The 14,614-nt window shown below is 35.6% G+C and overlaps 1 protein-coding gene across 4 annotated transcripts in view; it reads right to left on the bottom strand.

The window, feature by feature from the left end:
• RFX3 (regulatory factor X3) overlaps positions 1-14,614 on the bottom strand; it is a 105,567-nt gene that overhangs the window by 37,983 nt on the left and 52,970 nt on the right. For all 4 annotated transcript variants that reach the window (XM_053932589.1, XM_053932592.1, XM_053932590.1 and 1 more), the window contains one exon: positions 7,373-7,470. In XM_053932589.1, coding sequence (XP_053788564.1) covers positions 7,373-7,470 — 98 coding nt within the window. The remainder of the gene's footprint in view (positions 1-7,372; positions 7,471-14,614) is intronic.

The following is a 14,614-nucleotide window of genomic DNA, read 5'->3' as shown; positions in this document are numbered from 1 at the left end:
TCTGATACCATAGGGATATTGTTTATCTTAGAACCTTAGGAAAGATTTACTGAGTTGTTAAGGTGCGAATAAAATATTGCTAAACGCTGCCATCTTCATCCCTAAATCACCTCCCCATGTGCCACGTCTAGAAGTTTTGTGAGCATTTCCAGGGATGGTGGCTCCATCACATCCCCACATTGCCTGTTCCACTTGTTGATCACCCTTTGCAGCGAAGAAATTTTTTAATGTCTAACCAAAGTGTCCCTTAGTGCACTTTGAGGTCATTCATCTTATGATAAGCACAATAACCACTAGCAGACTGTATGTTGCCTCTATCTTTACATCTGTGAACAGTGCTATGCAGCAGAGGACAAACATAGGGAAATGGTGTGATGTAGGCTCAAATGAAACAGTTCATGGAAATGATCACCAAGTGACTGACACTGTAATTTCTATCACAAGAGTAAAGAAAAATCTTGGTATCACCTGTCAGTAAGGAAAGTAATGAAAGGATAAGATCATTGTTGACAGCAAAAATAGACATGTCTAGAGGAAATATACTGTACAAAAAATGCAAGGAGAACAACTCTCACTTGCAAAAGTAGAATTGAATATCAGAAGCAATACAAATCCTAGAGAATGTTTCAAATTTTGAAGAAAATTTAGTCACAGATTTGCTGTGGAATAGAAGATGAAATATTTGTTTGCTTTTACCTTGTTAAGGTATATCTGTTTATCATATGTATCATCTGTAGACCCCTATATCACACATAGACTCTAAATAAGGACTGATTGTAACAGAGCACCTATTTCTGCTTATAATAGCACTCTGTATCAGTGTATCAATGGGACACATCAATCAGTCTGACTCCAAAATAAACACACCCTTCTATTTGGTCCAAAAACCAACCAGGTTTTCTAGAACACCCGATCACTGGAGATGATTCAGCAAACCTTTCACAACAGAGTTCGACTGTGTCCTTAAAAGTGAGATGAAATTATTATTATTACATGCAATAATAATTGCAACTTAGCAAAGAGAGATTTAATTTAAACAAAATTATTCAATCTGGAAATTAAAAATGCAGCTGGATAAGATGATGTTTTAGAAAGCAATTTTGAGAAATGATGTTTTTAGAAAGCAGACCTAAATGTTTTAAGGTCATTGCACATGGTAACACAACCCTTTAAAACAAAGTTGCAGCAAACAGGAAAATAAATTCAAATAAGGAAATTATCTTCTATTTCTCCACAGCACATGTAGCACAAATACGTTATACTTTTTTACACGTTAAAACAGAAAAGAATTAATTTCTACATGCAGTAAGCCCCAGCATGACCATGCAAATCAATTGCAATGTCTTATCCTACACTGCAGACTCTAATATAATGTTACTGAGCCCAACTTTTACAGACACTTCTGTCTCTTCAAAGATACTGACATTCTGAAAAATTGAGAAAAATAAAAATAATGACACAGAAAGAGCAAACTTTTTCTTGTCCTTCCTTAGTTTTCAGTGTGCACATGCACACACTGGAAATAATTTATTTCCATCTGCACCTATGACCAGATTCTACATGAATATCCAATCCACTGACTACTATGTATGAGTGTTCAATCTTAGAAAACCTCCAAACCAAGAAATTCTTTCATGTCAGAACAATATCCTCAAACTCTGTTAAGTTTTTAGGATAATTCTGTGGTCCTTAAGCTAATAGAGAGCTTCACAGAAACTAAAGAGAAAAAATCCTTCGTCTAACACTGAGGGAAGGCCTTACCATAGCCAGATTCTGGAGGTGATATATCCTAAGCAAAGGGAAGAAAAGGAAGTGCCATACACCCTTAGACTGTCACAATAAAATATGATACAGCTATTTAATTATAATACAGAAGCATTTATTAGTCATAAAAATGAACTGAGATCCTCAACACTCAGTCTAGGACCATTTTCCACGTGGAAGCAAAGCAATAAAAGCACACACAATGCACAGCTACAGAAAACCCTGCAAGCCAGGGAATATAGCAAATGAAAACAAAGGTGCAATTCTATAAATTTTATTCTCAGGATCTGCAATTTAGACAATTAAGGAAACATTAATTACAAATTTCTAAAATTCTGATGAAGTACAGCAGACCTATAGTCCAAGAAATACAGTATTGCCACTGTTAGGAACATGTCAAAGGGTACATACTAAATCTGCAAGACCTCAGGAGTTGGGCTTGTCAGGCTCTCTTTGTCTAGGCTTCTCTTTCTAAGAGTTTTGTTCTAGCAGAGATTAATGAACAATTAGATAAATGTTACTTAATCCGTTTATATTTTATCTTAGCTTTCTATGATTGTGTGGTATGAAACCTATAATTAAAATGATGAGGCATTGCTCTAACAGACGTTAATGTCAAATAGCTATTCTGTACAGGGTAAACAATCCGTGACCCTAGATCAACACTGTAGCAAAGAGACCCCTGAGCTGGCATAACAGTATTCAAGAAGTATCCATTCTGGCAAAAACAGACCACATAAAACAAATTCAGACAAACTATGGAAATGGAAACCAGTGAATAACAGACAAGGTATAGACTGTGCTAGAACACAAAAATAGCTGCAAGTGGACATACTGTGCCAGCCTTACCACCATACACTGTTCACACATAACGCCTGTGATAGTGGCAAATTGCTGTAACCCTCTCTAACTCTAACAGGAGCCATTCAACTTAGTATACATAAGAGTAGTAAAAGGAAAAGGATAATGTCAGAGAAAAAGGGATAAATACTAGTAACTAGTAGAAAGATAACAATTTTAACTATATTTATAATAATCATTTAACCATTAAGATTTCAATTAGGCTAATAGTAAATTCTTGGGTGTGCATAAGTGGTGCACTTTGCCAACATAAACACCACAACAAGTTGGTGAAGAATGCGGTTTGGATCCAACAGCAATATCAATCCTTGCACAATCCCAGCAATTAAAACCCTCTTTCCTGCATCAGAACTACCAGGTAAATGGCTACATTTTATTCATCTGTTATAATCTGTAAGAAGAAAGTTCAGGTCTAGTATGCGGAACCAACTGACTTCTTAACATAGGTGCAGCAATAATAATCTTAATATATTCTGAACAGCCAGGTAAACCTGTACATGCCACTGCAACAACAATGCACTTTTGTTTCAGGATAGTGACATGCTTGAAGAGCAAAACTGTTGTTAACTAGAGACAAATGTAGATAACATAATTCAAATATTCTCATATCATACAATGTATGTGACAAGTTGTGGGCTATACTCCTTGTATAATTATATTGCCTCCAATTATAATAAAACCAAGTAACTTTTAAATGGAGACAAATCATGATATAAAATGTGTAGGAAGAATTGTATTATAGGAATACAACAATTACACTTGACAAAGACTGTAAAACCTGACAGACATTTTAGTTTTATAATGCAAATAATTAGGCAACTTTTTCCTGATACATATTTTGTAACTGCATCCTTTGTTGCCACTGTATATGGATATAAATCATTGCTAGTTTGCAAGTGCTGTATTTTAAAATAAAGGATAATTCTTGCACAGAATTGTAGAATGGTTTGGGTCAGAAGGGACCTTAAGGATCTTCTAATCCAACTACCCCCACCATGGGCAGTGATACCTTCCATTAATCCAGGTTACTCAAAGCTCCATCAAACATGGTCTTGAACACTGCCAGGGATGCAGCATCCACAACTTCTTTGGACAACCTTCTTTGCCACACTCTAAGCCAAGAATTTCTTTATAATATCTGTCTCATCTAATCTAAATCTCTCCTCTTTTAGTTTAAAACCATTGCCCCTTTAATGTATCATTATCTGCCTGTAAAAGAAGTTCCTCTCCCGCCTTTTTTGTAAGCCTTAAGTAATGGAAGGCTACAATAAAGCCTCTCAATCTGTCCTCACCTGTCCTCGTAAGAGAGGTGCTCCAGTCCTCTGGTCATCTTTGTGTACCTCTTCTGGACCTGCTCTAACAGGTCCATGTCTTTCTAACTGCTGAGGACCCCAGAACTGAACACAGCACTCCAAGTGAGGTCTCATGAGAGCAGAGTAGAAGGCAATGTCTTTCATCAGTCATGCTGAGACAAATTATTCCAGAGATTCTCATATGAATTAATGGCTTCAGCCTAACTATGGTATTCAGACTTCTTATTCCGTTGCCAGAGCAGTACTGTTGCTTGATAGATTACAGAACAATCCTATATCTGATTTTGAGTTAGAATTAAGATTTTGATTTATCATAAAATATATCAAACATATAATCATAGGAAGACTACTCAAAATCTGGTGTATAAAAGCATATAGGAAATGTGCTTCACTATATAGAATCTTTGAAAAGTCTGAGTAGAAACACAGACTGGGTCCATTCTCCGTCTATCAAATTACTATCTTTAGAAAGGCTAATCTTCCTGTAAGGATTGAACAACAAGTTGCTTGTCCATTACATTGCTGCTCACAACAACATAGGTAAGATCTTCTTTGTAGGAGGGAAAAACAATCTAGATTTGGCTCACATGCTAAGAAGAGCTTTCCTCTTTTATATCCTATTGACTGATTTTGCAGCAACTCACACAGAGATTCAGACACAGAAATACAATAAAAAAACGGAAACCTGAAGGTTCATACCAAGCAATCAGTCACATCTGCTTCTGTTTTTCCCTTGGACTGTAGTAAGTAGTGCAGCACACTTTTTATACACTGCCAAAAGTCCCAACAGCATACATAAGAACTTAAAAGTAATGAATGAAAAGATAAACTTGAAAAACAGCATATTTAAGAATGACCTCTTTTGGAGGCTTATAGGTTCTATCATGGTCACAATGACTTTATGCTGCTCTACGTGTGTGCTGACTTTGGCTGGAGTGGAGTTACTTTCTTCACAGTTGATGTGGTTTGACACAGAAGTGAATTTTTTAAGAAGTTGGTTGTCAAACCAATCAGTGGTCGGGGTTGGATATTAGCATTTGGACTGACCACTGAAGGCATGGACACACCTCTGAGAACACAGGGGGTTAAAAGCAAGAACTCCCAGGGGAGCTGTCTCTTTGGTGCAGACTCTCCCCTGCCCAGCCACAGGCTGTGTGGGGGAGGGGAAGCCATGCAGCCTGGGAGAGGTAGGCCAGGGGCTGGGATGGAAGGGTGGAGAGAAATTGACATACCTTTGTTCCCCCACTCAGAGGGAAAGAGATAGAGAGTTTAACAGTACCTGGAATTTGCCAGCAGAGGAGAAGCAGGGGGGAAGGTACCCAGCATGGGAGTTAAGTTCTGGGCAGAGATTTCAGCCATCTGGGGAGTCTGAACTTTGAACCCTATCCTGGGAAATGAAGGCTTTGTAAAATATTACTCCTCCTCGATTTAAAGTAGAAGAGAGACATTCTGGGACCTGAGGTGTTAGAAGAAGAAATTTTTAGGTAGGAGGAGATGATGGAGTAGCTTTTAGTTAGACTTTTCTTGTTAGCCATAAACTAAACCAAAATCTCCTGCAACAGAGACTGCATTTTTAGGGGAATGCAATGGTGAGCCAAGAGATGTGCTTCAGCAACTACCAACACAGGAACGGCAAGAACAGAGAAAAGCTGAGGAGGGTGTGGTGATGCCCTCTGTCTTCAGGAAGAAGAAGATCTCTGTTCTTGGACCCTTGGCCCCAGGGGAGGAAGAAAATAGAGGGGGACTGTAGTCCCAAGATGAGAAGCTGAACTGTTGTGTCTTTGCATCCGTGGCAAAGCATCCTTAGAGAAGCCCTATGAGCAGTCTGTCCATGCACGGTGGTGAGAGCACTGTGACATGGAATGGAGAGTGTCACACTGGCAGATTTTCTCCGGGCGGGTGCCATGTGTGACAGGGAAACACAGGAGGTGGCAACTGTATTTCTTGGCGGGGGGGGTCTATGGTGCAAGAGAGACTTCTCTCTCCCTTGATGGACTGAGTATTGATTATCTGAAGGGTGACAACTTAATCAGGAATCGCGGGTGATGTTTCATGGTGGGTTTTTTTTTAGAAATTGGGTGGGGAGAGGAGGAGTGTTTTAGAGGCTCTTCATCCTGAATTTAGTGTGTCTTTCATAGTAGTAGTAGTTTAATAAAGTTTTTTTTTCCTTTGTTATTAAGCTTGGGCCTGCTCTGCTCTATTCCTGGTCACATCTCACATCATTTATTTTGGGAAGGTGTATTTTCATGGGGGCACTGGCATTGCGCCAGTGTCAAACCGTGACAACAGTACATGGTATCAACACCATTTGTAGCACAAGTCTGAAACACAGCTGCATACTAGCTACTAGGAAGAAGATTAATCTATCCCAGACAAAATCAGTACAACAGAGAAGTCGAATGCATATTTAAAATACATTGTTTAGGATTTACAAGTAAGAAAATAACCAGAGAAGACACTACACAAAAAAATGATAAATCAGAATGTGCTAGTAGAAATTACCAAAGAACACTGTCAGTGTTAGCATCCTAAATCTCTAAATCCAAATAATATTGCTCTTTTGAACTGCTTTTGTATTACCATCAATAAATAAGTCTTTTCAGACAACCAAAAAGCTTTCTAAATTGTACTTCTTAATAAAGCCAGCTAGAAAGCAAAAATGGTAAATGAAGAAATGACATTGAGAAGCTCCTTTCCAAGCAACACAGTCTACTTTGAAGTTTGAGCCAACTGTAAAGGTGGTGCTGCTCCAAGCCTGTTATTAACTAGGTAATGTCCAGAGGTCAGATCAAATCTAGATTTTTTTTTTTTTGTCTTTTTTAGCTTGGGTATTGAAGAAAGAAACTTGATGATGAAAAACCTTGTTCAGGAAAGCAGGAAATATACAATCATGTGAAAAAAGATGTTAAAGAAGCAGCAAATGAGACTGTTAATTTCCTTCCTCTGCTTTTCCTCATTCCTTTGGAAAAAAAAAAAACTGATCTCATTTTATGAAACACACAAATGCAATTATACTACTACTTTCTTTAGATAGCAACTACAGGTGCTGCACCTTTCTATCATTTGCCACTAGGATTGCGGCGAGGAAGACAGAAGGCCCTACCTTTTGTCCTGAGGATAGAAGTTATACAATATGTCTTTCAGACAGAATGTACCCATGAACTAGAAGATACTTTTTCAAACAATACTATGCCATACACAGTGCAACTAAAACAATCACAAGAATTCTACTTACACAAAACTTCTGCCTTAATAAAAACAAATAGTGTGAATTCACATTTTCATCCAAAAAGCTATTTTGACACTGGAATAACTGTAATTGAATAATTTTTCTTTCTAAATTAATATACAGTAGTTGATAGAATCTAACTGAAAATATGTATTTAACTTCACATTTTAATGAACATTGAAATTCTGACCATTTTCCAACTTACATAGCTCCATTAGTGTAGACTGTGTCACTTCCCTCCACATACTGAACCTGGGCTGGGTAGACATGCTGTACCTGTTGCACAGTCTGTACTTGCTGTACCTGAAAACAAGGAAACCAGAAGTTCAGGATATCATAAAGAAATACCAGTGCTCCAGTGCACCTAGTGGCTTCTAAATAATTTGGGACATCTCAGTTCTCAAAATTACTAAAGGTATATCACAGCACTAGCAAAGAAAATCTCTGTTCTTACGCAATATTTATGCAGTAAGTTTGGTGAACAGAGCGCTAATACTGAAGATGCACACTCATACAGATCTTCAGTGCCAAAGGTGTAACTGGAGAGCACAAAGATGAGATGAAGTGTAACTTTGGTTTGTGCCAAGCTGAAGAATTGCATTTACTACAGAAGAAAGTATCATTTCATTACATTTATGCTTTTTCTTATTCTGTTTAAGTAGTAAATAGTACAAGCCTTAAAATCATAGCTCAAATACGTTGCAGTAAGTTTAGAAATAAATGATCTCATTAAGATGCTTTAGCTCTTGTTTAACTAGAGTTAAATTACAGTGATACAATTTTTTTTTTTGTGGTATACAGTTATGAGTCAAAACCCCCAGTTTGAGTAACCCCTTTCCCAGAATATTATCAGCTGTTAAAAACTCCAGCACAGCCTGGTTTTACTTCAATAATCTAAACAACATGAGGCAGTAAGGCATGGATTATCTTCACATGTATCGCTAAGGACTTAGCAACTCCTTTGATTAATACATTATTGTAGGAATGTTTCAGGTTATGCAAATTTTCTCTCCAATCCTAACTTTTTGTCTTCTGCTGCAGTAAAGATGAAGAATTTCATCTTTTACACCTTCCAGCTTTCAGAGAAGCCATATTTTGGTCCAAGAGCAGTCCAGAATCTAAAGCATGCTAAAGGACTTACTGAGACTTCACAGATTGACACAATTTTACCCAAGGAATTGAATCAAGAAAGTATCAATGCACTTATTCAGCAAATAGATTTAACATCAGGTGACAATAATTTTTCTCATATTTATTGTTATAAGGCTACTTCAATCTAAACCATTTGGTTCTAATGACTGCAAACACCATAGTCCCAGATCAGTCTGGGTTTCATGCATTTGATGAACCCACTCTAAGAGCTCTTTAAAAATATCCTTATCTAATACTTTCACCTGTGTTGTGTTTTAAAAAGTTCTGCAGATAAGCACATTTCCTACTTTTCCATAACATTGACTCTGACTTTGAAACAAAAATCTAGATTTTTACAGAAACATTCCCTTAAGTTGACAATAAAACCCAAAGTCTGAAAAAGAGAGAAAACAGCCAAAGTTTAGAATGCAGCTATATTACCATGATGAAAAATCAAATGCTTCTGTGCAATAAGACAGAACATGATGGCTAAGATACCTATTAAAATCCAAACTTTTATGATTTCCCCCATGAATCATTACATAAATTGAGAAATACATCTGAAATGCAATTTCTCAACTTCAAAAAGTATACGTTGAACTTGTCTGCTTAATTACTAAGGCCAAGTGTGTACATTTCTTCTCCTAACAATATTCATTTATTTAACAGAAAGGTTCAGTTCTCAAAGTAATAACAAAAAACTCTAATCAAAATTATGCACATTACTAAGACCTTAGAAAATTCTTTGAATTAAAAAATAAAAATGGCTGTATAGTGCAAATGTCTTCCAAAATGAAATTATTTCTATTTCCATTGCTTTTGACTTCACAACTTAAATTAATTCAAATCACGATTTCATGGAATGGGCTTGATCCAAACCACTGCAAGAAAGACCTGCAAGTTTGTTATTAATCTGTACCCGTCAAAATTCAGATCTGCCAAACTCTGACAAAACGACCCACTCATGCAATAATTGGCCAAAATACATATATGTTTTATTGTGAAACACATATGCAACTTACTGTGATATTTTTTAAGTTTAAATGTAGGCATATTTCTTCCTTTTGGATGAGTCAATTCTATGACCTTCAATCAATGGGAGAAGGGGAGTCATTGTTGATCAGTCTATTACAGAACACCAAACTGATCTACTTGACCTATACTGTGAGAAAACATCTTGAAAATGGGCTTTGTTCTTAAAACCAGCAGCTTGTCACCTGACATGTAATGGATATGCCTCATTTTCTCTCTCAGTAGCACAGCTGGGGAAACACTGTGAAAATGATGCTGTTGTCAGTATCAATTCCATGTTCTCACCCAACTACTCCCAAAATGCACTTTGTTCCCTATTCAAACACACTGAATATGGCTTAGTTCCTATTAAAAATAACCCATGCTATTTTGCTGTTAATAAAGGAGACATGGTTTTCTCCCTACAACCTGCATACACTGGTAAAATGGAACTCTACATTGTGTACAAACACAGCATTAAAACAGAGAGGTCACTTCCCCTTCTGTATTAGGCATTATTATATCCTCACATTATTCTTGAATACAAGCTGCTACCCATTTCAAAAGCATCAGATTCAGCACAGTGCAAGATCTTTCTGTCAGAACTGAGACGACACTGCAGGGACAAAGGGTGTACACAGTGCATCAACGTTTGCTGTCTATTGGATAGGAAACTGAAAAAATCCAAAATGTGTTTATCTTCTAATATGGAGTAAGGACAACAAAAATTTAATTTGCCATGAAACAAAATACCAAAATCTATTAAAATTACAATTTTCATTGCTTAATTTCAATTTTCCAGCAGTTTTAATGTAAGTTCTCTAATAGCCTAACATGTAGTACTACTAGAAACATCAGGACTGTTTATGCATAGAAAGTAATTTATTTTTTAAACCAACATTTAAGAATGGATATGCTACAGTGCTATTAAACATTTTACCTACTTTTGAAAATCAAAATATTTTTCCTTTAACACTGAAGTTCAATACAAAGAGGGACACTGAATTTTTTTTTTCAATACAGTAATATAAAAAGTTTACAAAAAAACTTTTGCTTCAGCTTCTCTGAAACTCAGTACTGCTATAGTTAAATTCATTATCCTGCCAAAGGAAGCTGTAGTCACTACATGGTATTGCAATGTACTAAGAACTTTAGGGTGGGGAAGGTTAGAGGCAAATATTTTTCCTGTCAAGCTATGACAAATAAAATAAGTAAGGAGCCTTTAGGATGGCCACGTATACGAAACCTCTGCCATGATGAAAGTCTTTGTTGTATGATATTTCCAATACTAATTTTATTTCCTATTTTATTTCATTTTTAATGCTTTAATGAGAATTAAATCTAGTGCCTCTGAATCTTCTTTTTAATATTCAACAGAAAGAAATTAGATATGTATATTTACACTCTATGAGCACACAATTATTTGAGAGAAGTTGGTTATGAGGAAACAAAACACCATGAAAAATTGTGGAAAATATGAAAAAGGTGGCTTTTTTCTTCACATCTGTTTTATTTACCATTATCTTTTCACCTTTTATTAAGCTGTTAAAGGAGTGCTATCAGCTATGTCACATAGTTCTTGGGGCAGAGTAGAAATTGCTGACTATTCTCGCAGTGTTTTCCAAAGGCCTAAAACCAAATGGCCTTCTGGTATTAAAAAATACTCCAATAATTAATTGAAATGGGCTCAAAATAGAAAACACAATAAAATACTTATTAAACAGCAACAGTATGCAAGTTCAAAAATTATGTTCTAGGGTGGACTGGTGAAATAGCCATGGTAGTTTTCATAATTTTCTGGCTGGAAAACAGAAAATTAACAAACTTGTATAGCAATACTAGACCTTTCATTCCTCTTGCTTCTGTGACTCTAGCCTGAAATAAAAAACTGGAATAGGATTAGAAGCAAGCAGCTGAAATGTTGCAGGACAAGAGGTAAATGAAACTTATTTCAATATACATGTGTAGTTATATTTACTAGCTGAAAAAGAAGAAAAAAGGCAAAAATAAATTGTATTCTTAATTATACTACCTCAGAGGAACAAATGAGGGACTAAGTTATATTTTATCTATGAAAATTTGTCAACAAAAATTAAGTGCATAAATGCTGAAATTACACTGAAGCATGAATCAAAATGTAAGAGTGAATGCTGATTTCCAATAAAAATTGCTTCTGTTCAGAATACTAAGCAAAGACTAGAACAACAGAGCAATATATATATATAAGGGTTTTTAAATTCCATTTTAAAAAGAACTTATAATTATCCATGGTGTCTTTGCAAACAGCTTGGATGTGAAAACATTTTATGTCCTTGGAGATAAAAATATTTTTTTCCTTCATTAGTATGGATTACCTTTGGCAAGTAACATATAAATAGCACATGCTGTAATATTCTAAGCACATTCATATTTATATAATGGCTAATGTCAGCTCATGATTATGTGTTTCATATGCTAAACATGATTTTGCATTAGGAGCAACTTTGATTAGCAGAAGTCTGCATCTCCAGTTAATGAATGATAGAATGCTTTGTAAATGCGATGGCCACCATGACTGTGAAGAAATGCTTTGCCCAACTTCAGATGCATGGATATAGATTTATGAAATAGCTTAATTTTAGTTTTATTTCTCCAATACTTCCATATCATATGGCATAAACTCAAAAGTGAATTTAATTTTGAATCCTTAGAAGCTTACTGTACTGAGCTGAAGACTGCCTGTTGAAAAAGCAATCATATATTAATGAAAAATCCCTGTATTCAAGGAAACAGAAGACTAAGAGAATTTCTTAGGCTATTTAAACAGAATTTAATTACACTCCCAGTTTTTTGGTCTTACTGTTGTTGCTTTTTGCTTCTTATTCCCCTCTATCCCCTCTCAACAATGACTTCTGCTGTGTTGCATGAAACCAGTTGCCACTAGAGCCACTTCTGCAAGAGGAAAAATCCAGGTTTTCATAAATGGTACCTTTATTGTTCCTACTCTCAGAGTATTACAGCAGACTTTTATGAGCTGCATATTAATACCAGCTATATGGAAATTAGGGATTTGTTTTAGCCAGAAATAGTAAAAGTTACTCATCTGTTGACTGTTTTTTCAAAAGACAGGATGCTTGAGTATTAACACAGCTGAAGAGAAAAGGCTCCTAGTCTGCCCTTCCACTTATTCATCTTGCTCTTCTTCAGGGCAAAAATATTTCATTTAAAAAAATGTAAATTTTTTGTGCATATAAGAAACATGATGCCATGAAATCAACCAAAAATTAATGCATTCAGGCAATGTCATTTAAATATGGTGTACATACAGGAATAGAACTTGGGAAACAGAACCTCCCTAGAAAAATGAAATACTATACATTTAATCTAAAATTGCATTATTCACTAGAAAGTAGTAATAAATTACTGCAAATCATGATATGGAAGTTTCAGCTTGCACTGAATTGTTCTCTATACATGGATACTCATGTTAGAGTATCCTTGAATTTAACAAAATCCCAGAAGTGTCCCATTGTTTTTAGCAATGTATATTCACAAGAAAATATAATCAAAAATTGAATATTCAGACATAATTTGGATACAGCTGAAATCATTAAGCATGTCCATTATAAATCATAGAAAAAAAGAAACCATATTTTATATACTCTTGCTTAAAACCTTCTCTCCAGCTTTCAACATTGGTAACTTTGAATGTACAGAAATAATAAGTCCTCCCTCTGCCATCAAAATAATGTCTTTATTATAATAGGCATTACAATGGCTCTTTCTCCTAATTTTCTTCAGGCAAATTGACTTTCTTCTACTAAAGGTACACAGAGGCCTTTGTACAAATTGGCCTATACTTTAGGCCAATGCAATCTATACACAGGTATATACACAGGTAATTCCTCAGGACAGATCATACCTGCAATTTCCTCAACACAGTGATTGTTTTTATATTTGCTATTCCTTTTTTTTTTTTTTTTCAACTCTGAAATTGAAATTACCTATCCCACCTACATTCTTCATCACATTTGGCATACCATATTCACATTTTCACTCTTCCCTTTCTCCTCACTACTTCCATAATCTAATCATCTCTCTCTACACATATCTCCCATACATATGTGTTTCAACCACTGCAATACTGTCTGCATTGGACTTCTGAACATTCTTGTTGGATCTTTAACCCCTGTTCCTTTAGATTTCTTTTCTCAAACACTATGCTGATTATACAGTCCATGTTAAGAGACAGTCAGAAAAGTATAATTTATTATGTCCACAGGGAAAAGCAATCCAATATAATGATGGTGTATTCAATACAAGGTGATACTCAGAAGTAGCAGTACTAAAGGAGATGTATGTAAAGGTGATGAGGAACAGTTTTGCACACTCAGATAGGGTAACAAAAATACTGTTTGCTGTTCTTACTAAGGTATAATCAAAGAAGGAAAAACCCAATCTCATCCTTGGCTTCTATGTTTTGACACATGTGTAACATTATTAATGGACAACTAGCATTACTTTAGAAAAGATATAGACAGTTGGTGACAAAGATTAATGCATAATTTATGTGAGAAAATATGTTAAGGAAAACTCCTAGTCTGACCATTCATTAGACTCTTGCAGTTACACTCTCAATGCAGAGACTTCAACTGCCGGGCCTGAGATCCCTTCAGCAGGCAGCTCCAGTCAACAAACAAGGAGCCAGTTCTATCCTAGAAGTTTTCAAAAAGGTAGAAACTTTGCAAAAACAAAGTTTAGAAATACTAAAGTTCTGCTCATTCTCCGTTTATCTGTAAGAGTAGAACACAAATGCATAGAACCTGCCTTACAGTTCAATCAATAAAAATACTAGAACTGCTATAAAGTATCCCACATGGCACTAACTGGTTACCAGTTTTCAGCACTGACCAGGACTTCACAAATTCAGTACATAATATTAGACCATTGTATGTACATCTGATATGCGGAAAATAAGCAACCATGTAGCACTACCAAACTGCCATCTTGTATCTGAAAAAGTGAAATACAGAAATAGCAAGGAGCAAGTCATATAAATGACATGTATTAACATCTGTCATTATGAAAGAAGATCTAAATCAAATAATAATCCAGATTGTATTTCACAAAGGAAAATAGTCTTTCACTCAGAAATTTTACAAAAAAGTTATAAACAAATCTCCTACAAAGTTTAGCTAAGTTCAATCATCGTACTATAACAGTGGAACTACACGGCACTACAAACTGAGTCTACACAACAGGAAAAAATATAAGTGAAATGTATGAGAGTGTGAAACACATATGTAAAAATGCACTGGAATTTAAG

The sequence above is a fragment of the Vidua chalybeata genome, chromosome Z (assembly GCF_026979565.1).
Source record: "Vidua chalybeata isolate OUT-0048 chromosome Z, bVidCha1 merged haplotype, whole genome shotgun sequence".
NCBI lineage: Eukaryota > Metazoa > Chordata > Aves > Passeriformes > Viduidae > Vidua > Vidua chalybeata.
This window is presented reverse-complemented; position numbering and strand designations above follow the sequence as displayed.